This window comes from Melanostigma gelatinosum (genome assembly GCF_949748355.1).
Source record: "Melanostigma gelatinosum genome assembly, chromosome: 16".
Taxonomy (NCBI): domain Eukaryota; kingdom Metazoa; phylum Chordata; class Actinopteri; order Perciformes; family Zoarcidae; genus Melanostigma; species Melanostigma gelatinosum.
The window spans coordinates 16,308,965-16,333,464 of NC_136649.1; the positions used below are offsets into that span (position 1 = coordinate 16,308,965).

A 24,500-nucleotide genomic window follows, 5' to 3' on the forward strand; every position below is an offset into this window, starting at 1 on the left:
CCAACCAGGACCAGCAGAGCAGAAATGGCTCAGGGACGAGGGGCCGCTGGAACAACGCCGATGAAAGAGCCAACACAAACATCTGCTTTTCACATCATTGAGGCCCACCTTACTACCTACACCACATTATGTGTGCCTTCATGATGCTTTCAAGTTTGTGTATAACTGGTATTTAAGACTCTTATAATACCCCTGTGACACTAAAGTGAAACTCTGGGGGTCATCAATCTCAATAAAACCACAGGGGAGGAGGATTTGAGGAAATCACCATTGCACCAGAGAGAGTAGTCCTGCCTCTCCTGGTATTATGATCCTCCGACATGTAACCTCAGGTCCAGATAGAGTCAAATTGCTGTGATCTGGCAATACCAGCTTCAATTTCTAGGAGTCAAATCATTTTAAAAGGTCAGGTCACTGTTGCCTGTCCTCGTGTTGGTGGAGGGGACAGGTGTGCTGGCTCGGAGGAAAGCGGTTAACCACTCATTGCCTCTGGGGGGGGGGGGGGGGTGTTGCCGTCATGCTACCTTTTCTCAACTCCGCTGTCAATCTTAACACTGCCTTCTGGGAAAGCAACAGTGGTAACCCATCTGACAGGGTGATATGGCAGACATTCATGGGGCTTTTATGGGACAGGGGTCTCATATAAGTCACATTACGGTACTTTCAAGGCCTGAGGCATAACACCAAAGACTACATTAAAAAGAGGAGATGGATGGGGTCAGGTGTGCTCCTACACACACACACTGCACGATCATCAGCACTCTCCAGGCCCCCCATCTCTCCTCTGACTTTGCAGTTAAGCAGGACACATCAAGGTTGCTGAGAGACTCACCTCTCCATCAGTACCTCCCCACCACACACACAGATAACCACATACACTTGCATGGTTCCCGAGGGTTTTGGGGGGCCACAGCGGTCTCCAGCAGCGCTCCAGAGCCAGCGAGGCTCTCGTCACTAATGCACAAAGTGATAATGAGATCAATGGAAAGGTAAAGAGCGGTCAGCAATGTACAGGAGATAAAATGAATAACCCTCGTTAGGGGCCACCCTCGTGCCATCCCAGCCTTAGCCCTCACTTCAACCTTCTGCCTTGGCACCGCCAGTGCTTCTGTACGGATAAAGAGCTTTGTGCAGCCCACTGAGCAACAAGTAGCAAGTGTGAAAGCTGCTGCCCACACAGTGCCTCCCCTCGCCTTACGAGTATAAATATAACCGCCTGTCTAGTGGCAGCTGCCCCAGCGCAAAGCACTTAAAGCTGACAACTCCTTTTTCCCCTTGGCTGGGCTGGGCCTGTTCGTGGGTAAGGGTTGCTGAGGCCAACCCAACAGGGCCAAGCCAGGGGCAGGGGCAGAGGTGTGAATGTCCACATGTGCTGGTGCCAATCAGGGCTGACGGTTCTCTTTACCCCCTGAGCTGACCCCCCCCCCCCCCCCCCCCCCCCCACATGCCAGCAATCCAACAACAAGGAAAAGAGCAAAGGGCAAGGGGTTGTGCACTCTCCCACATAAAGCTATTGGTTTGTGAACGTTTTAGACCTCAACATTTGTAAACAACACCACATTTATACAAACAACAACAAAAACATCTGTGTCTGGCACTATTTGTACAGAGAGCGTGAATAAGGGAAATAAAAAAAGAGTGAGTAAGGGTTGGGAGGGGGGGGAGGGGGCGACACCTCGCAGGTAAAACAGGTTGGGCCAGTCTGCCAGAGTAAAGTAAGGCAGAGCCTGGCCTGTGCTGACGAGTACGTCTGCTAAGCAAGGGTCACTGTAGAGGACAACTTAACCAAGTGACTCAGGCCTGAGCAAACAAGCTCACACCGTGTGTGTGTGTGTGTTTGTGTTTTCTATGGTAAGGCAAGTTTATTTTTGTATAGCACATTTCAACAACAAGGTAATTCAAAGTGCTTCACATAAAACCATTAAAAGCATCAAAACACAAGGCAAAAGAAAATGAGATTTAAAAACAATTAAGAACATTCATTAAAACATTAAAAAACAGTGCAAGAAATAAAATGCAGTTGTAAAATGCAGAAATGCAGGAAATTGATTAGTATATGAATTGAATGTGGTTCAATTAAAGGCAGTAGTCAAATACCACTGCCTAAGTGTAGAATGGAATAAAGCCAGAGAGGACCCGGGGGTTATTTCAGTCAGCTACACATCTATGTTTAGGGATAAACTTTCCACCCACATTTGGCAGACTGTGTGTGCGAGTTGCTCTTTGTTTATGTGTGTGTGTGTGCCTTCTGCTTTCATTAGGTGCCCATGCCGGCCTCGTCAGGTATGTCAGCTGCTCGGCCGCCTGTGAGGAGCGGAGCAGTGCTGGATCCTAGGACCTTTCATCTAAGATGGCGCTGAAAGCTGCCCCAAGGTGGAGAGATTCCCCATCGGTCACTGCTTTCAGGAATGGGAGACTGTAGCAGCTGAGGACAATCCCCAACCTCACACATGTACGCTTAGACTAGAAAACACGATAACTTTACTGGCAAAGACAAACAGACACATTTACTCATACAATTCTTAAACCAAATATATATATATATATATATATATATAATGTTTTTTTAATAATAACCCTCACCTCGTGTCCGTGTTTTGCTCTGAGCAGGTGCCAAGCACAACGACTGTTGTCATCATGACTGTTGTCATCGTGCTTGCCTCTGAAGCTGGTCTTATGTGTCAGACAACAACAAGCAAACCTGTTTAAACAGTGAAGAGTTGCCTCCCTCCTTCGCAGAGACTCTCTTTTGATATCAGCGGACGTCTATTTTAAAGAGACATTTTATTCTTCAAAGGATGTTTGCTCAGACTGGGTGAGGGGCGTGAACGTCGATGCGTGTATGTGTGCGTGCACCCGCACAAGGGTATGCGTGTGTGTGGGTTCAATGGAGTGCCTACAAAGTGAGGGATTAGTGAGTGATTCTAGACCATTCCTGAGGCAAGACCAGGCCCATCCCACCTCACATCACACCTGGACCGAGACTACTTTCTCTCAGGATCGGCTAACTTCCTCAAGCATCCGTTCACCGACATGTTAACACGCAACCAGAATAATCAGGATCAGGGTTGGAGTCTCCTTCAACAACTCCTGGAAAATCACCCAGGCAAAGAGTAGTGCCAGAGAAGCCGAGATGTCCCCTCGCATGTTCCCGATAAACTGCACGTCGACTAAAACAACCAGATGAAAAAACAAGAGGCCCTCTGTCCATTCATCACTGTCACAATCTGTTTCTCCTTTGAATACAAGAAAGTATTGCTACCGGGGCTTCTGCTAAAGAGTATTTTGATTGTATATTATTATCTGTTGGGTGACGTGATCATTGCAATTTCTAAGAGCCACAATAGAAAAAAAACCTAACGTGATTATCAGAATGGTTGCCCAAATACAACTCCTTCCTTCTGGATAGAGGTTTAGGTCCCACGGTGTTGAACAAAGCGTGATACAAACAGCTTTTTTCAAGCAGCTGTCACTCAGATGCACAAGTTGTAGCAACATTGCACAGACGCTACAGAGGCAATGCGTATTTGTTTATTCTATTTTAGTGGTTTAAGTGATTATTGGAGCCTTGAGTACTTGGACGCCTTGTCGACTGCAAATCAACTCTACCTACGGGTAGGTTTCAGCACGAATTGATATTCCTGTCAGTGAAGAGAGGAACAAAAATCATCTTAAATGTGACAAAAGGCAGATTATGGAAATGTGTCCCAGGTTCATAAATGTGTTGTTACATTTGCCTCCCCTCATTCCTGCAGAAGAAAAACTGAAACCTTGCGTGGAACAAGAGACCACAAACTCGCAGATGAATGAATTCCAGCGATCTGCAGGAATCCACCGCTCTGTGTTGAAACCCTACCAAGTCAAACAGAAGTCATTCTTATGGACTCTGAAGTGAAGGGAAATCCAAACCCACACGTTCCCCTGACTCGAGTCTCACAGTGCAACAGAGCAGATGCATGGTGGGAGCGCTGCTACACCAACAGGAGCTAAGGGACGGGAGGATGAAGAGAAACGGGAAGAAAGAAGCGAGGAAAAACAATCACAGACGAAGCCAAGCGCAACACAACCGTGCTGCTTCTCTCTCCATCAGCAAGTTTAACTTTATGCTGTGTATCCAAAGGGTGAGAGTCAGAGGACCAAATCCTCTATTTGGATCAATCCAATGTGTTTCCACTGGTGGTAGCCAGTTGTCTCTTTGGGGTTTAATGCGTAAATGAATGCTCTTGTTAAATCTCCCTGATGATTACTGCATCTGATTATCTAACCGAGTCGTTTCAAAGAGCTATGCCAGTGGAAAACACATTAAAATGGACAGAACAGGCAAACAAAGTTGGGTTGTACCTGTGTATGTCAAAACCTAGCTGCAGCTTGAGCCTAGGTGAGTACTAAGCAGATATCTCGAGAGACAGCGAGATCCTTCTTGTGGCACTGGCACCTCTGCGTCACTCAGCGTCAGTCTGTGTCACTCAGCGTCAGTCTGTGTCACTCAGCGTCAGTCTGTGGCACTCAGCGTCAGTCTGTGGCACTCAGCGTCAGTCTGTGGCACTCAGCGTCAGTCTGTGGCACTCAGCGTCAGTCTGTGGCACTCAGCGGCAGTCTGCGGCACTCAGCGGCACTCAGCGGCAGTCTGCGTCACTCAGCGTCAGACACAGACTGACACTGAGAGACACAGACTGACGCTGAGTGACGCAGAGGTGCCAGTGCCACAAGAAGGATCTTGGCCCTGCACGATATCTCTCACTCGCATCACTAAACTGTGGGAAGACAACGTGCCCCATGAGGGTTGCTGTGAAGGGGGGGTGTGGGTGATGACACAGCCTATCTCATCACAGTAAAATGAAAATAAACGGCTGAAAACCTGAACGATAGCCAAATGGAAGGTCTCTTCAGACACAGCGAGTACAAAGCTGCAACCCTCGGAGCGGCCGGAGCCCTGAGCCCACATGCTCCCTCTGTGGGTCCCACCGTTCACCCACAGGAATGTGACGACATGACTGAAGGTGTGAGGACTCTGTTCCCACAGACACCAAGGAACATCTTCCCTTTGAAGGTCTGGACTGTTATCACCACTCTATTGTCAACAAGCACTGCACGTGGAGTTTAAAGTATAGCGCTCAGGTAAAATCACACCAAAACCATAACTGTTCAGACCCACAGCAGATAGATTAAAACCACCATGTGCCCTTAACCTTTATGGGCTCATTGTAAATGTAGTATCCATTTGTTATTTGTGGTATGTATAGCTTCTTCAAGCTCTCATGTTTCACTCTGCTCATCCTGCTTTCACTTGCAAGCAACAAAGCCCACTCTGACAAATGCATGCGAGTTCGCGTTCAGACCGACATTACTCCTGTGTGAACACGTGTAGCCCCCTCATCAACGGTGGTGTTACATTCGTTACATCAGGTCAGAAACAGCCACTGTGCATATGTTTTTTTTTCCGGGAATGCACTTTGCTATGCATGTCGATAATCTCTAATTTAGCCATTTCTGTATAATACAATGATCATTATTTTATCTACCGGTAGACGAAGATATTGATAAGATTACCGTAGAATATCATACTTGCTAGCTTACATCATATAGCACTGTTCCTCTGGGCTTCCTAGGCAGTAACTCAGTGTCTCTGAAAGGACACGCCCACACCAGTGCAGCCTCTTGCATTTTTGAGCGCAGGGCAAGAGTACATCACTCTGAATTCGTATATGTACAGTTTGAACTGGGGTTAAAGGTTTAAGAAGTCTAACGTTGCACTCACCATATTGATTCCAGTTGAGAAGAGACTGGTGGGCTTGACTGCCTGTTTCTGCTTCTCTATCTGGGTCTCCAGGTTGGCAGCACGGACCTTGTGTTGGGCAAGCAAGATGGTGGCCGGAAGTTGAGACTTCTCCTGGTGAGACAAATGGGATTTGGGATTTTATGAGAACGTTAATCTTAGAGTCTGATAAACGCCACAAAGTGCTTAATCAGGAACTGCTCATCCAAAAGCAGCTGACACTTGTATATATATGTTGAGCCCCCCCCCCCCCCCCCATGAGCATAAGGTGCTTTCAGGCCACATTATTGATGCAAGCCATATCAACATAACTGTGACACTACAGGGGACGCTACTTCAAGTGCACTGCACCTTCACCTCCATTAAAAAGCAAGGTCGGGCATTTCAATTTCTCAAGTGGAGTGTTGCCAAGCGCTGAAGTCTAAGAAGACAAGCTCGGATACTTAGTTCACTGAAAGGGAAGGACATCTGTGACGGGGTGGACAGCAGTGGTAGGACAGTCTGGAGGTGTCTTAACATTTAATAATGAACCAAAAGTGATTTAAAGGATTCCAACACATCTGACTGCAGACATGTACCGCTTCCACTGACGCGAGTTGTACTTATTTAGGACAGCTGAATTCACTTGCTTTATTTGAATATGACATCACATCATTAACATGATTCTCATTTTACAAAGATTTTGAGAAAAAAGTTAAGTTACACCTGAAGACAAATAATGTAAAATCGATGTTTACATTTGATAAGAACAATAATCAAGAAGTGTGTCACTTGTTGCCAGTGATGTGTTTTATTTGACCACTAGTTCATCAAACACCAACAAGGAATCTAAATATACGTGTTGGTGTGTGTGTGTATGAGAACAGTGAGCTCTCTGACCACAGGGATGTACAGATGTCAAAGCTCAGGACAGTTCCCCCTAGGGGGGGGGGGGGGGGGGGGGGGTAGGTGCTGATCTCATCTGCCTACAGTCAACAGGCCCTGTGCCTTAAACAAACAAACACACAGCTTAACCTGCTATCTGCGATGGTCCTTCGGCAGCCCGCTCTGCAGGAACAATCGCTTCCAAAGCCTGCAGCTCAACACAATGGAGCCAGGAGGCTTTGGAATCACAGAATGAAAACAATGCAGCCCCGAGCACAATGACTGGTAATAATCTCTTAATGATCCACAGCCATGAACCCTCAGGCTGAGGGTGTGTGTGCTTATGTGTCAGATATGGAACATCTGTCACAACGCGACTGCTTTTGTCTTCACCAGACTGTGGACAAATGTACATGAAGCATGTGTGTATCTCACCAGCTCATCCAGCAGAGCCTGCTTGTTCTTCCTCTTGGCCTGTAGCTGCCTCTGCTCATCCTGCAGCAGCTCCAGTCTCCGCTGCTCATTGCCCTGCTGCTCCAGCAACAGCAGCTCCTCCACTTCCTCCTGCTCTCTCGTCTGAGGAGAACAGGGATGTTGCATGAACTTGTGTCACATCTTTGACCAACAGGCGGAATTCCTACCAGCCCGAGCATGACATATTGTGCTTGACCCTCTGACACATGTTTGGGAAAATACGAGTACGTACCAGTTTAACCTTATTCCTCTGGATGAGATCTCTGTGCTCCTTCTGGTACTGCTCCATCTGCAGCTTAGTATTCTCCACATCAATGTTGTTTGTCAGGTTGTACACTACATGGAGCAGACACAAGCCAGCATTAAAGGTACAGTATACTTCATTAGAAGTGCCTTTCGGATAGTCAAACAGCTTCAGAACCCCTCCCGGCATCGTTTTCCTATGCAGGATAGAGTGGCCAGCTGAGTGGAGGTGAACAAGGAGCCAGGGTTTGAACTTCTCTCTCAGCTCACGTTTTATGTGAACAACCGAGTTTTAACAACACTATGAACGTCTTTCAAGACGTTCAGGATTTTCAGGTCTGAAAATATGCACAGTTATGCTGATTTTTAGATAACACCCATGTTCCCAAGCATGGTTTGTACCCACAATACTATTATTTTTAATTATAGTCTAGATCCAAAGAGTTTCAGCGATAATGAACATTGCCATCTGAAATGCTGAAAAAAATGAGTATAAAATGAGGGTCAATACATGTAGAATATTTCATATAATGGAAAGGTGCAGCCTTATCTCTCTAAAAAATAACATCTGGTAAGATGTTGTTGTCCAACTGTGGGAAAATATAACTTCAAGGCTGCTTAAAGGGTAATTTAAGGATAATTTTTAGGGTTTAAATGGGTAAAATAAGAGGAGGTAGTTAACTTAAGAGTGCACACTAAATATTATTGGTGCACATTCTAGCACCAGGCCGATGACCTAGCCTTCTGAAATGCCATCAATTTATAATTGGAACTGGATACCTGACTTTAACATGACATTCACATCAGTGTCTCCCTGTCTGGACCTCCCTGTCCCACTCGGCCCAGAGTTTCTAATTGGGACGATGTCACACAAAATTAAAAACATATGATCTAAACTTAGGGAACGTTTTGGAAATATTAAACCTCGGGTGGCCAAACGTCGGCCCGCAGGCCAACTAAAGTCCGTTGCCCATTTTTAAATGGCCCACGGAGAATTTTTAAAATTATAATAGAATACGGATTGAGCATATTGCTAATAAATTGCACTGTATTGCACATCCTAGTTAAAATACTAGATGCCGACTAAATTTAGTGAAATTATCTCTGACTTTACCTCTTGGCACAGAAATCAATATTTTACCATTTCTGCCTATTCAGTTTCTAACATCTAAATATTAGACTTAAAGATTTACATCTTATTATCACATTTGCATTGCAAACTTTTAAGTGGGCGGTTAGGCCATGACCAGAAACCATTATCGGGATTTAACAATTACTGCCCGTTTAACAACAACAGAGGCCATGCACTGTATTAGAGTTTAAAAGTATTGAATTACTCTTAATTAAATTACTACTGAAAGGGCAAACATCAAACTGTTTTGTACAGTTGTATAGTTATTTGAATAGGTAATACATTTAGAAACAATGATTATCTTTCTGTATAACTGATCACATTTACTACTGTTTGGCGTGTGAATCATTATATTTTCACATTACAATCAAAAAAGTTTGGCCACCACTGTATGCAACCTTCATGGTTTAAACGTGTATAATACAAGTGGTAATAATCAACCTTATTTGTAGTTCGAGGTGTCCTGTCAAAGGTTTTACAGACGTCTCCAATGAAGGTCTATCGGGGAAAATGCTTCTGGGTTTGTTTGATTTTGTTGCAGCTTGGTTGGCCACTGGGACAAAGTAGCTGAGGCTGACTGGCCGTATCCTATCCAGCTCTCCTGATACAGCCATGCTTAAAGTCCAGTCAAGACATGTTAGCATTACACTTATAGGCATCCCTTCTGCTCTTTGTTTCAGCATGAGGCTTCCATGTGGGTCCTACCTATGTCCTCCAATTTCTCCAGGTAGTCGTTATACTCTCGCAGGCTGGGGAAGTCAAAATGTCTCTTGTTGTATCTGCAGAGGAAGACCAGAACTGATGAGACAAATGGTAAAACCCGATGAAAGCAAATATGCGCCGGCATTAATAGCCTCCATTAAATCAACCATTTTAAAATACCATGTCTGCATACTGGCTAATAGGCACACATTAGACGTCAATTAAGGGGCTATTAACGAACAGATGAGAGGGAGAGAGGGAAGGCAGGGAGGGGCTAAGAAGTAAAAACCTGGCAGTGAAAGAGCCTTCCTGTTTGAGCCCCCCCGGGGAGACTCATTGTCTACAAAACAAACAGTGTAATGAGAAAGACAAAGGTGGCTTAAGAAGTGGGAGGAGGCACGAGATGACACATAAACACACAGAGCCCCACCCCTCACCCACGGTCCCCCTCACTCACATCTTCAGCACCTTCTTGCGAATCTCCACCTCCTTATCTACGGTCGGGTCTTCGAAGAGCTGCACGCGGAAGTTGCTCTTCCTCAGGGGCGTGTCACACTGCACGCAGTTACCCGAGCCACGCGCAAACAGCATCTCCACACAGTTCTCGCATCTGTTGGGGAGAAAGGACAACGAAACAGAAAAAAAAAAACATCACGCTGAGTTGAATGTTTTCCAGAGGTGACCCCCCCCCCCCCGGGCAGGCCCGAGAGGCAGTTGCAAGCACGGGTGGGCGTGTGCGGCTGCTGAAAATACAACTTTCCTCACAATAAAGTAAATTTGTGTTTTTTTCTCTTTTATCATCAGGCGCAGTGGGTGATAATGGCGCAGATGAATATTTCCTCTAAGTGCTCAAAGATGGCTGGGATTATTATTGGAATGTCGATTAGGCAGCCTCCTACTCTCAGACAAGAGGAAATTAGTCTGACACCCCATCAGTGGTGTGTCTGTCTGCACTGGAAAAACATTTGCTTTATTGTTATTTCAACAGACCTCAGTCATGCCACGTATACATAATATGATAAAAACCCAGCTCTGTAATTCACAGTGTAGTCCGCCATTATAATAATGGACTGAGGGAGAGAAATACAGATGTACAATTGCAGTGTTTTGTGTATTCCTTACTTCATTGATAAATTGAAGTATTTTGAGATGAATAGTAATTTGTGCTTCAGGCTTTAATTTATCTGAAAATGTAAGTTTCATATCTAAAAGAAGCATCTGTATTTTCAAATGCAATTCCAACCTTTCTGCCTGAAAATATCATTATTATTCCTACATGAAAGGAAGCTGTATTATGAAAGCCACATTTTAAAATATTGTGGAAATCTCGGCAGTTACTGATCAAAGTATCTGCTGTAAATCTTTTTAATGGATACAATTACTTTCCAAGACAAATAAGTAGCAGTACAGCAGAGTCATGATGAGTTTTTCAGGCAGCCTTTATGTCCTCGTACACACTATTCAGTAGGAATAGAATTGAATGTAAAATGGTCGGAACATTCTTCGGATGGAGTTGGTAAATTCCAGGTAAAGCCCAGGTTCAAACAGGAAGGTTTACTTCATGCACCATGACAACTGTCAGACCGAGCTAAGGGCACAACCCTGAGCTTAGCCATCAATCACACCTTTATGTCGGCAGGCGTTTACCCATCAGTCACACTCAAGTGAGGAGTGGACGCTGAAGACAATGGGAATGTTCCTAAATCTCCCCTGATAGGGTGGAGGGCCTGGATAAACGTTTGCACAGTATACTTTTTTTTAAATCAATTCTCTGCGGAGCTTTACTTCCACAGGAATTCACCTTCCTGCTTGCGACCACCTTCCCAAAAAATGGACCATCTGGTTTCCAAATGTTGCAATCTGCTTTAGAGCACAGAGAGTTTTTAAAATAAAATATAGCAAAGTTGGTGGGGGAAAAGCCAGATTTTTAACCAAACGTCATTGACGGTATGGTTGAGTCATTTCTTTCCAAAGTCAAGTACTGGGCTTGAGACCTGGGCCTCATCAAAAGCCGATTAGAACAGTCATGACAAAGCCATCATGCGAGACATTTCACTTCATCAGCAGGATTCAAAAAAAATTAAAAAAAAAAAAAAAGCAGTTAAAGGTGAAACTGCAGAGCCATGAAGTTTGGCTGTTTACATCTAACGTCTCAGATATGGGTCAAACAAGCCCAACCTGTCAAGTGTGACACCAAGCTTTCACGGTTGTACAACAAATAGACGTTGCCTGCGTTGCAGCAGGACTGTGTTACAAGCACGCCAGATTAGCTGGGCTTAAGATGAAGCCACGAAAATAAAAATGAAAAATGACAGAATGACAGAAGGAAACATCTGCGTTGTCCAGTTGGTGCTTTAGAGCAGGAGGAGTCCCTGCTCAAGTGCACCATGGAAGAGGCAGATGTTCACTGTGGCCCCAGGCTACAGGAGATCTATAGGCCTGGCCATATGGAGGTAGATGGAGGGATTCAGCCTGTTTCCACAGGCCCACAAAGAGCCCATTCATCAACACGGGACAAGGAGTGGGGCGTAGCTTGCCCCCTGCCCCATAAATGGACCACACATCAGAACTCTCCAAAGGGGAAATCCTGTGTAACTCTAGAGCAAAGAGGTGAAGGTCTAACAGGGAGGGAGGAGATTTTAGAGTCAATTTGCCATCTTACTTCTGAAATGCGCCTTCTCTAAGTGACAGCTTCTGGATTGTGTGCCTGTTGCAATTTGTAATCAAAAGGGAACTCGGAAACCTCTTGCCAGGCTATACGCTGTATTGCTCGAGCATACTGAACAGACAATTAAGCAAGCCGACAGATTTCTAGCAGCTTGCCATCTCTGTGTCCTAGGGCTGTCGTCGCTGACTGAGTACTCCCTACTCCTCCCTCTCTCACCTGTCCTGCTCAGAGCTCCAGGCTCCTATCTGTCCCATCTGCAGCTGTCAGCAGGTCAAAGAAGGGGGTGAAAAGGGTCCTGGCTCAGCAAAGACGCCTCCACACACCATCACCGGTGACATTGTCTGCGTCTTTGCCTTCTTCTTCATGCGAAAAATAGCGAAAATAAAACAGCACTATAAAAACACAGGAGTCTGATTCACTTGTTTGTGCCTTAAAGCTCTTCACAGAGCAACGACGGAGCCCTGGCGGGGCTGGCTTCGAGCCAAATTCAAAGCTGCTATGACACTCTGTCCTGCCCTGTGACCTACACAAACCTGCAGCAGCAGAGTCAAAAAATGCTGAGGCCCAGGAGTATGATTGCTTACACAGGAAGCTCGCATAGGCTTGTCTGATCTTAAAAAAATAAAGCTGAGATTTGGTGTACTTTACAGAGAGGGGTTTTTTAACCATTAAAACAGAGCCAGGATAGCAGTTTCCCCCTGATTCTAGTCTTTATGCTAAACTAACCATCTCCTCGTTGTAGCTATGGTCGTATTTATCTTCTCATCTACCTCTCGGCCACAAAGGAAGTAAGTTTATTGATTTACTGATGACTCAGACAATAGTACGTTATGCCCATCAATGTCTATATCTATGGAAACAATGAACAGAGCTTTGACTTCTGGATCTCTGCACGCATGAAAAAAACTTTTTTTCCCCAATTTATTACTGTACATCAACCTAGAAAACTAGCTTCTACTTAACGAGATGCGTCCATCCTCTCAACCTCACTGTAGAGGGCGGGCCACTGAAATCACCACTGTATGTCTCAGCTACTATCATTTGTGTCTGTTCCCAGTGTCAAATGGCAAAGGACATGGGTCCGATGTCATTTTGCGAAGGTAATAAAAAAATAAAAACACACATCAAATGCCCCGATGACAGGGATACAAAATGTGCTGTGGTGGGGTTTACATTTAGATGCATGCTCGAGGTGGAGAAGCTCAACACTGCATTGCATCACCTGGTCAGTGTGGACTGAAACAGCCACTCAATCAGGTACAAGGTAGAGCGAGGCTATTTAAAGGTCATTTTAAAGTGCCGTCATCATTTCAAGTGTTGATTGTAAGAAGAAATGTTATTTCTTTTAAAAAATACAGAAGAAAATACTCATTGCCGTTTCCCAAAGCCCAAGGTGACATCTTCAAATTGCTTGTTTTGTCCACAACTCGAAAGGTATTTATTTTTCAGTTAGATTATAAAACAGAAAACATTTGGGCACGATCCAATGAATGTTTTCCCCTCGGTTTATGACAAAAATCAATAGATTTTGAAAATTGTTGGAGATAAATTTTCTGTAAATTAGCTCTTCAACTCATTGTTCAGTACAAAGTTAAAGATCAACAAGCAAGCCTTAAAATCAGGTTGTTATGTCATACTTTACTTCAGAAACGGTAGTAAAATACGCTGTAAAGGTCAGATTCTCTTGTGAGGTTTCTGCCTACACGAACAATTGTTCACTCTGCAGAAAAAGGCAGCAACCAAGAATTGCAATCTGTACTGTATACTGTGTGTGCACGTACACATTTGCCTTTCTAATTTCACATTTTCTTTCTTTTTTTATTCACTTTTTCAGCACAGAGCTGATTACACCAAAAACACATTGCTCACGCTACCGTACAGACCTCCATATCTGTCAGACTCCTGAGGGAAGCTCCAAACAAAAACCCAAATGACATCAGTGATGAAAATACTTTTTGAAGAGTACAGCAGTTTCCAAGTGGAGCATTAATTCACTGTTGCACCCGCTCTGAGGAACAGATCCAAGGTGACCTGGGCTAGGACATCTCACCAAATTGCTTCATTGCAGAATCATTTTAATTTTCCGTGTGTAGCCCTGCACACAGACAGAGCCGGTGAGTTATGAGCTTACTGACCTGATGACAAAGCATGGCCACTTCCTGATGGTGTACGGTCAATAAACAGACAGGGTCAAAAAGATGCTCTCATCAGGCTGCCACTGTCACTGCGTGATGCTCATGGAGAACACGTCCCCCTCAATTAAACGGCCAGGTTTTTAAACAGATGACAAGGTTAAATATTGGAAAATGCACAGCAGGCAAGATTTACTGAGTACCGACATGAGGGTGACACACAATCAAAAGTCACTTTAGTGGCGATAATAAATACGATCAGTGTAAAATAGTGCTGCAAAAAATTCGGCCAAGCAATTCAGGCAATCAAAATCAAAGGATTCTCTTGATTCACTGTAACTTTTTAAAATAAAATACCATATATTTGCTGGTTACAGGTTAACAAAAGCAAGGACTTGCTTACATTGTGTGGTGTTATTGAGATGGTTAAGTTGTAAAAAGGTGGAAAGGATTTCGTTTAGGTTGCATTTGTAATGGCGTGGGTGGGGTTAGGGTACGGTCTGGGACTGCTCTCTGCCTCTGCTTGTGACTATAGTAGGATCCAGATCATTTAACATGATTCATCAGTTTAATAGAGTAGTCATACCTGTGATCGTGCAGTGCGGTCCTTGTGTAGATTAGATTGTATTTGTTCATTAAAGATGACCCTGTTTACCATCTCTGGAAAAGGTTGTACTCATTATGTGGTTAAAACTTCAGCACACACATCATCCATCACATGTATCTCTGAAATCGTGAACTTTGCAAAAAATGTCAGATTTCAAAGGACTGAACACTCCTTCAGTGGACAAAAATCCATCTGTTCAAGACCTATTTTAACAGCCTTTAAAGAAGGGTACAAATAAGCAGTGCAGGTTGTGTTATTACGAGTTAACAGTCTGATATGTTTATTAACAATGATTATTAACATAACATAAACCCACCTATACACTGTGCCAACTCGCCTGTTCATGCTAACTTTAGACTTTCAAAAAGATAATCATAGTTAATACAAATATTGGGTTTATAACTGTCAGGATGCCTTTTTTTCCACCTTCTTATATAGTAACATGTGTCATGTGTTAGAGAGCACAGAAACCCGTTAGCTGAAAGCTCGTGAGGCTTAAACTCAGTTTTCAACGTGCACGTTAACGGCCAACCATTCAGATTTAAAGTAGAATATAAAGCGTATTAAATATGGGAATAGTTTTATTTTAGGACTTCGCCGCCTGCTTTATGGGTTTGTTGTGTTAGCAGGTGAATTGTTGCACAAACTCCGGTAGCTTCCCTCTCTACTTTCTTTTAGCTGTCAGATATAAATAACTTTACTCACAGCGTGTGGCCGCAGACGTTCACCATCAGCTTCAGCGACGGGTTCCTGTATTTGGTTGTTTTGCATCTCGGACATCCCTGGTCGTCCATTTCTGTCTGCGCAACACAAAATAAGAGCTCGAGAGCACTGTCAACAACTAGCAGCGCTCCTCTCCTGTCACTTTCCCGGTGGCGAACCGCTGTGTTACACAGAATGCGGTCCGACGAGAAACGCCATTAATAAGAGCTGTTCCTATTTAATGATGACCTCTACAGCAGTGGCGGCCAGTCTGTGGTGCAGGCACACCCTGGGGGTCCCTGGCGATTCACGGGGGGTCTGAGGGGAAAAGCTGAGTGGTTTATTTTCACGTATAGACGAATGTATACACTGTCTGTTTTGATTATTGGACTGTCTCCTCTGTGTAGTACCATATAGATTACCCCCATATATTCCACGATCTAATGTAAGACTGGACTGAGAAATAATTAAAACCAAAAACCTCTCCAGATGTTACTCACCAGGGCTTCTGATATCATGCAGTTTTTGGTTGGATGTGAAACTGAATGTATTGTTTATTTAAGATAATAAATCACGTGAAATATCCACCAAGTCAGGTGGATATTTCATGTGATTTATTATTGATGCAGGATGAAGACGGAAAGGGATGATAACAGTATTATAGTCATAAAAGAGTAACACTAACAGGTAGGTATTTTCAAAGGTTATAGCTCTAAAAAAAATATTCTAGTACAATCAATAAAAGTCCAGCCTATGGGTATATTGATTTGCTGTGTATAAATGTCAGTTATTGATTGACACCAAATTAGACTCCAGTGCCACATAAGACTGGCAATTATTATTTGCAAAAGGATAAAATTACCAATTTCTCAGCTTTCAAATTAAGTTTTGACGATTTATGTTTCTACAGATTTCACATGGCCGTCGGTGGATTAGTAATCCTTAATTAAAATTGTTTTAAATACTTTTATTTCAAATTATATTCATGGAACACGGATACATGGTGTGCTCTGGGGGTCTAAGAAATATGGAAGGTGAAAATAAAACTGGACAGAAATATTACATCACATAGGCTACTTAATGTCATTGAGGAAATGCTCTGAATTTGCATCAATGAAGAGATGTTTGGTTTCTAGCCATTACTAAATGTCCCATGTGTATGTATGGGATGTAATATGACATTCCTCATTGGTCATTATGTGTTGGGTTTTGATAAGCCCAATGTGCGAGTGGCTTGTGGCAGACAAACTGGCAATATTCACACCTTATCTCTCAATCACAACCAGCACCTTGAACTTATCTGTACTGAAAGTAAAAAAAAGGGGAGTGCATTTAAAATATCCCATTGAAGCGGAGAACCTCCGACAAGTCCAGTCTCATTGTCAAAATGTATGTAATATTTTGTGAATCAATATAAAATTGTAAGTACATTTCAGGTTGACACAATGACAATAGTCCCAGCAGGATCTTCCCCCCTTGGATCCTCCTCAATATGAGAATAAAACTGCTTTGATGTTTTCACACACAGCTAAGTCAGCTGCTCCTGACAATACAGACAACAAGAATATCCCGTTCCCACGATCCCAAAAGCACTCACCTTGCACAGGTGAGCCACGGGAATATACTGTTATATGACTGACAGCTGGAAACCAAACATTCGTGTCCGAATCCCGCTCGCTCCTCCCTTATGAGGCCCTCGGTGGCCAATAGCGTGGCTCTCCTGCAGATAGACCCGAGCGTGTCTCCTTCCAGCTCCAGTCGCGGCAGAGTAAAAGTCACGTTGGAAGGAAAAGGGGAGAGAGATATCTACTTACAGCTGCTGTCAGATATCCGATCGCATTCGCATGGCGAGGAGGTAACCTGATCGAGCTGGGAGGAGTGACTTTACCAGGGAAGGTTTGAACAAAAAAATGTCTTCTTCTTCTGCCGGAGAAGTCACAACAGCAAATGACATCAAGAGGGAAAATGTGAAGGAGGTGGATACGCGGGAGTGCATCAAGCTTGTGGCGCTGGACGCGGCGGAGTTGTCCATGGAGCGCAACACGGACGCGGTGCGCACGGAGCTGTTGGTGAGCGCCGCTTCCTCTCTGGCTTTCTCCCCGGAGCAAGTGGCGTGTGTCTGCGAGGCTTTGCAGCAGGGAGGTAATGTGGACCGGCTGGCCAGGTTCCTGTGGTCCCTGCCACAGAGTGACCTGCTACGCGGCAACGAAAGCATCCTGAAAGCCCAAGCCCTCGTTGCTTATCACCAGGCTCGGTATCAGGAGCTGTACAGTATTTTGGAGAACCACAGTTTCAGTCCGTCCAACCACACCTTTCTGCAAGATCTGTGGTACAAGGCCCGGTACACCGAGGCGGAGAAGGCGCGGGGGAGACCCCTGGGCGCCGTGGACAAGTACAGGATCCGGAGAAAGTACCCTCTCCCCAGGACTATCTGGGACGGCGAGGAGACTGTGTATTGTTTCAAGGAGAGATCCCGGAACGCGCTGAAGGATCTTTATAACCACAATAGGTACCCCTCTCCTGCAGAGAAAAGAAATCTCGCCAAGATTACAGGACTCTCCTTGACCCAGGTCAGCAACTGGTTCAAAAACAGGAGACAGAGAGACAGAAACCCGTCCGAGGCACAATCCAAAAGGTGAGGAAACAAAAGGAACAAGCCACATACGGCTGAATCAGTGAGGAACTCCATATAAGACAATTTAATAAAATGTCGAGTGTGGTGTGCGTAAAACGCGCAATAAAACATAACCAGGATAATTTAAACCAAGTATTATAACGTTTTTTTCGTGGAGTGGCGCCTATAATTCACAACCATTCTGTCTGACTGCCAATACTCAGTGTATTTGTTAATCTTCGGACTCTTTTATAAGACTTGACAGTGTGAATCATTAACCGTTGATAATCAAGAAACCAAAAAAGTGCGTAAAAGGGTTTGGAGCACGCTTTTAATGTTTTGAAATATGAAGCGGTTGCCATTCAGATCCGGTTTCAAGTGTGTTGGTGCTAACCATAAGCAACTAAATAACAAAGTGACTTCCACACTCCAGTGATTTGACTGTCAGACACGAGCAGTTGAAAACTTAAACAGTTAACACGTTACTTTAACGTGTTCTCTTCTATTTGTATAGTGAGTGTATGTGTGTCAGAGATGAACACAAACAACCAGCGCATGCACGTTTTCCCTTCCCAGCAGATAAATCATTTTCATTGTCACTTTTTTCCTCTCAGACCAAAAAGGATCTCAAAGCCTCCATCAGCTCCTGTGTTTCATTTCATAATCCACCACACAGACAGACAGAAATGTTGCTTCTTTCATGTTTCTCTCTCTGTGAACAAAGCTGACGCACACCTGGTGGAGGTGACCTCTCTCTCTCACACACACACACACACGCGTGCGCACCCCCCCCACACACACACCATTATAGATTGATTTGAGTTGCTACTAAAATGATCCAGAAACGACGTTTAATTATAAGTTTATAACCTATAAATATTTTTGAACAAATCGTCTAATTTTTGCGTATATCTTTTCCTGGAAAGTGGTCGTGAGACGTTTTAGGGTGTGTGTGTGGGCGCGCGCACGCATGTGTGCGTGTATACGTGTGTGAGAGAGAGTGTGCTGGAAGGGATGCAGCTGTTTGGATCAATCTTTAAAAACAGTCGTTCATTACGTAATTTTCGATACCAACTACTTCTTTATTGTCTTAAATCTTCATGGAAACAGATAAATAGGGGTTTTAAATTACAGCACCATTTTAAATTTAGAATTAAATTAAAATGAATACTCTCAGCCACTTGTTTTGTCACGCCACCAGCGCTGGCAGTCTGTCACACTTTATTGCGCCAAATGGTTGCACGGTTGTTGACGTTGGTTGGTTGTTGTCAGTGCAGCTCTCCATGAGGTAAGTGAGGGCTAGACATTCACAAACAGAGCCTGCTCTTCAAAGCTGTGTAGTAACACGGCACCAAATGTGACTCTGGCAAGATGTGGGTGGAAAGGAAATATGCCGAACTGTATTTCATTGAATTTGTGTTGGAAAAGTTATGTAGAGTGTGTCTTCTTTGCCAAAAAAGTCCACAAATGAATAGGAATCTAGATTAGGAACATTTACATTTTCCAATCTTTTTTTCATTTTTTGCATTCATTCGGGGCTTAAAGTCACATTATGACAATAGTTTACTGCTCATAATTCATTTTTTTACCTTTGTTTTGTGACAAACCAATTGCCTTTTCTCACAGTGAATCTGATGGAAACCACAGCACAGAGGATGAGTCTAGCAAAGGCCAAGAGGAGTTGTCTCCCCGGCCCCTCTCTAACTCCTCAGATGGAGTGATCACCCATGGGACCCATCCCATTCAAACAGGGCCTCTGGACAGTGGGGTGGTCATCCAACAGATCGGGGATATCAAGCTGCCCCCTGGATCCAGCAGTGGCGGTCTCTACAACGGAAGTCTAGTGACAAGTAACACCCCCTCCGCCGTGTTTCACAATGGTGGCTCGTCTTACCTCCACACACCCGGAAACATCCTCTTCAACGGGCTCAATTTGGGCATCCAGCCCTTGGCCTTCAACCCTCTGAGGCCGTCTGGAGGGGTGCTGCTGGGGGGCTCTGGTATGGACATGCAGATGCAGACAGGACAAGAGAAGGGTCTGGGCAGTTCTGCTGAGGACTCGGCCCTACAGTATGGCTACCCAGGCTGTGTGAACGGAGCAGAGGTGAAGCTGGAGGGGGTTCACAACATGGCTGCCCAGAACGGAGGCTCCTCTGTGCTCACGTTCAACTCCTCGTCAGGTGCGCTGCAGTTGGGTGGCTACAGTCTGGTCCAGGTACCAAGTGGCGTCTCTGACAGCGATGGCAGCTCATTACTCAACAGCGACATAGGTCTTCCTCCACTGCAGCTCTCTTCTGCCCAATCTTCCTCAACAATCACACAAGGTGGGTTCAGAAAGCTAAATGATTATTTAAACTTAATTCTCATTATGTTGTAATAACCTTGTTATGTTTACTTGGAAGTTATATTATATACTAAGGCAGATATGGCAGACAATGATAGAACAAATTAGTTGTAACATTGAATTTACAGTATTTAATTGTGATTAGACTTTGGTGATATTGTCTGAAATGGGGATATACTGCTTCAGGATTTAGAGTCAGTCACTGTAATTTTACCCTTTTTACGCAGTCAATCATATCCATTAAAATGTATTTTACTTTGCTATAATAATGCTTGTATCATGTAGTGCAACATTGATGACATAAGACAAAATTAGGATATATCACTGTTTCAAATGTCAAAAAATCCAGACATAATCTACTCTACACTTTTCCTAAAAATGCAGATGGTATATCCTTATATCTCCCAGCCGATCAGCAACAGAAAAAACTAGGTCGGGCCACCCACCCACCCACACACACACACACACACACACACACACAGAAGAAGGTGGTCCTTTGAAAACCCCAGAGATGAATAAAAACAAGCTCTGAAGTCACCATCACTCATCATCATGGCACTTTTGATCTGCAGAGCAGGGAGTAAGGGAAATATGTTTCAGACAATCAGAGGCCATGAAACGCACTAACAGGGAAAAAGCCATTATAGCACTTACTTTGACATAAAGCAGAGAATCTACACCAGGATGAATAATAAGGAAAACAGAAAATTGCAGCTTGCTGTTGAGTCCTGGCAGGCTTCTGCACTCGTTCCCTGGGGCACCGCCAGGTCCAGCACAAAGTGTGTGAGACACACAACAGCAATTTCGGGCCAAGGCCTGCTGTAAATGAAACGTATAATACTGTGAGGAACTGTATGATACTGTATGTATTGATCCATTGTTGTATTACCACAGGTACCATGCCTCTGAACAATGTAGCAGTGAGTTCCTCCAGCGACTCGTTCCAGCAGCAGGACAAGCTGACCATGACGTCCCTGCACCACAGCACAGTCCTCTACAGCATGAGCAACGTTGGCCAGCCGGCCATCAAGAAGGAGCCTCTGGAGGGAGGCGTCTACTCCTCGTACCACCACGGGCTCCACCTGGACTCCAGCGGTCAGCTCAGCTACACCACCCCCAACTCAGAGGAGGTTCCTTCCAGCCGAGGCCCCGCCTCGACCACGGAGGTCTCCGCCATCAGCTCGTCCAGCCCTGAGCCAGAGGTCTACACCACCCTCACCGTCAGCACGCCCCTGATGGCCCAAACGGACCCCAGCAGACACCACCTCCAGCCCGCAGAGTATCTCGGGGGCCACGGGTTGCGGGGGCCCTCCTCGCACCTGATGGGCCCCGGCATGAACAGCAACTACATGAACCTTTCAGAAAACAAGGTGGACGGTTCAGGCTCAGGAGGCGTGAGTGAGATGGTGCGGGCCATGTGTGGGGAGATGGAGGCTGTGGAGGGGAAGGACCTAGCCAAACTACAGACAGTACGGATGGGGGAGAACATGGCTGACCTTTAACCTCGAACCTCCTTTAGAAGCACTCATGTCCGCCCAAGCAGGGATATGGTGAATCTTTGAACTTTTGTGTGAGCGTGTGTGTGTGTGTGTGTGTGTGTGTGTGTGTGTGTGTTTTTTACAATTCAATTCCTTTAAATGTTAAATTATTTTTGTTCATTTGACTTTTACAATGCACTCGAATCAGAGGGGAGCCCTGTAGGTGCGCATTATGTGACCATCATAAAATTGAAAAAGTCGATGACATGTTTTAAAAGCCCCGTTCATGAGATGAAACATAACGACGGTTACGTACAGAAGAAGTCGCTGTATGTGCTTGAGCCGTGTTTAAATATGCATTTTTATAGACAACACCTGCTACTTCCTGTTGAGTGGATTTGATCCGCAGAAGCAGGTGCTGGAATGCCTGGAGTCATGTGACAAGGATGTTACTCCAAACTAAATGCGTCATATGGGTCAAACCAAAAAGGTCATTCAGTAGGGGGAAGAGGGAGAGAGCCTCGGTGAAAACGGTCAGTTAAACAGCAACAGCTTCACTCAAGGACTGCACACATACAGAGAATAGGTCATTAAACACACAAAGCTGCTGATTTAGGAAAAGTGTCCTTCAGTAATCACCTCAAATGATCTGAATGCCTCTCAAGTCACTACAAAACCCTGTTTTGTGCTTTATAGCAACCAAATGAACTGGGAGTGTTGGACTAGAGTTAAGACGAATGTGCCTTTCTGCTACTTAAAATACATAATGGCATTGGTCTGTTTTGGCGTTTGCACTACCATAATGACATTACAATGTCACATGTTTCAAACAGCCTTCATGTTGGAGGGTTTGTCATGTGTGACACGCCTCAACAAATGCACACTATTTCAGTAATAACTCATATTTCAAGCCTCATCGTCAACCTGCGAGACCAAGACACGAATGATGGTCTGAAGGTCAGGCTGTCGGTTCACACGTTGTTCATCATATGTTGTTTATAACGCTGCAACTCATAGTATGTTAACTAGATGTGATGATGCTGTACTATATCCTGTTTCATTTTGATGTGTCTCTCCAAATGTCAGTAATCATTAATGGTATTTTTCTATGAAGGGATTGTGATAATCTCTCTTTGCATGGCGTCATGATGTTTTGGACACTAGTGCCTTTTACTTTTGTTTCTTGAATAACACTGAAAGTAAGCTTTGTCGCAGCTCTTGCGTTGGCGTGCAGGCAGTGACATTGCAGCTTCAGAGATTTACCACCGCTGCCCGCAGCCGTTACTGGCACATTTGTTGGGTGTCAGTTGAGGGAACGACATGAGAATGTGGAGCCCATTTGTCAAGTGTGTCCAGTGCTTTTCACAACAGGAGCCTAATTCCTCGCTGTCATACAAATAGCACATTTCAGCCTTACAGCCAACTCACACCATGTGCACATCTATCAGTGCATCACACGTCTTCATACCAGTGGACTAGAAATACTTTTCTTTGTCAGGATTTATGACACAATCCCATCAATTTGAATGGATGTTTCAATGAAAGTATCCTCAGTGCTTTAATGTCATATACCAAAAATGAGTCGTGGGCAAATAGTAAAACTGATGGTCATTTGTTTTTTTAAATCTTAGTTTGAATTATGTTTGTTATCTGAAATTATGTGAATGTATTTTTCTAAATCTCCATACTGCAATAAAAGTTTATATTTATAAAAACGTAATACTGATGTTGTTTTTATTCTTCCTAACAAATTTAGCCTTACGATGAGTTAAGAACTACAGAATTAAGGAAAGATCTTTGAGGTTTTTCAACATTTTAGGCACAAAATATGTCAGTAAGTTCATGCCAAATAAAAAGCATATCTTCCCAACATTTAGGAGTCCTAGGTAGCCAAACTGTGAGGATTGGGGGGTCAGTGGCATGCAGTAATCCAGCAGCCTGGTGCTGCTCTCTGCAAACCTGCAGTGATCGTTTACACATGCCTGGCAACCTGGAGTTCATTAGCCCTCCTTTTCTCATCTCAGCCCATGTAATTCAAATAAACAGCAATGAGATTTCCAGAGGTAAAGCTCCTTTTGGGTGGGGGGTCTGCAGCTCCCTATAGCTCAGTCCAATCCAACGGTTATTCACTGAGCAAAGGCCGAACATGTGGAGGAATGAATCTGAGGTGCTGTCACTCACAGACACTGAGTCTCTATCCAGAAAAGTGCCTGGAGTCCTCTCGTGGCTTGAAGGGATTCTCCTTAAAGTCATGAATTTCCACCCAATGCTTGTACACTCAGTGTGCACCCGAACCAAACCAGCAAGGAGATAAGATGGATTCAAAGTTCGACAAATGGACGAACAGCGGGGGATTTTACTTCATTCACAGCGTGTCTGTGTTGGATTATAGGAGTTGTCCTTTCAGCGGATCCTGGCTGGAGGAGTTATATATGATCTAACTGATGACCTAAATAAACAGAGGCTGATTGTCTGTGCTCACTGTTGAGGCACAGAGAGAGAAGAAAAAAAATGGGAGAGACTAGCGGGAAAGGGAGGGAGAGGCAGGCAACCGGGATAAAGTTACCTGTGCACAGGTGACCTCGTCGCCATGGGCAGTGGATTAGCTGATTGTTAGGTATCAGGTAACTCCTCCTGTAATATTGAAGAGGGTGAAAACAGCTTTGTTGGAGCCCAGAACAAGATCCCATTCGCAGCATGGTCTGTGGGTCTCACGGGGAGGGGGCCACAGAAAACTCCAAATTCCACCTTTGTATTGTGCCTA

General features: G+C 44.4%; 2 protein-coding genes across 3 annotated transcripts in view; one reads left to right on the forward strand and one right to left on the reverse strand.

Annotated features, from left to right (window-relative positions):
• The window catches only part of mnat1 (MNAT1 component of CDK activating kinase), a 30,322-nt gene extending 14,874 nt beyond the window's left edge, over positions 1-15,448 (reverse strand). Inside the window, exons 1-6 of one of the 2 annotated variants that reach the window (XM_079286880.1) lie at positions 15,304-15,448; positions 9,649-9,801; positions 9,195-9,268; positions 7,347-7,450; positions 7,076-7,216; positions 5,759-5,890 (exon numbers count right to left, since the gene is read on the reverse strand). In XM_079286880.1, coding sequence (XP_079143006.1) covers positions 5,759-5,890; positions 7,076-7,216; positions 7,347-7,450; positions 9,195-9,268; positions 9,649-9,801; positions 15,304-15,392 — 693 coding nt within the window. In that variant the 5' untranslated portion in view covers positions 15,393-15,448. Of the gene's footprint in view, positions 1-5,758; positions 5,891-7,075; positions 7,217-7,346; positions 7,451-9,194; positions 9,269-9,648; positions 9,802-13,994; positions 14,114-15,303 lie in introns of those variants that run through there. The other variant, XM_079286881.1, reaches the window with a different exon arrangement.
• Positions 15,449-17,098: 1,650 nt separating this feature from the next.
• six4a (SIX homeobox 4a) lies at positions 17,099-23,456 on the forward strand. Its single transcript, XM_079286878.1, has 3 exons — positions 17,099-17,935; positions 19,541-20,238; positions 21,153-23,456. The coding sequence occupies exons 1-3, from the start codon at positions 17,211-17,213 to the stop codon at positions 21,758-21,760; spliced, it is 2,031 nt and encodes a 676-aa protein (XP_079143004.1). The 5' UTR covers positions 17,099-17,210; the 3' UTR covers positions 21,761-23,456.
• Positions 23,457-24,500: the final 1,044 nt, after the last annotated feature.

Coding starts and splice junctions, on each gene's coding strand:
- six4a (XM_079286878.1), top strand. CDS start 17,211: ATGTCTTCTTCTTCTGCCGGAGAAGTCACAACAGCAAATGACATCAAG. Junction 17,936..19,540: donor TCCGAGGCACAATCCAAAAG/GTGAGGAAACAA, acceptor CTTTTCTCACAG/TGAATCTGATGGAAACCACA. Junction 20,239..21,152: donor TTCCTCAACAATCACACAAG/GTGGGTTCAGAA, acceptor GTATTACCACAG/GTACCATGCCTCTGAACAAT.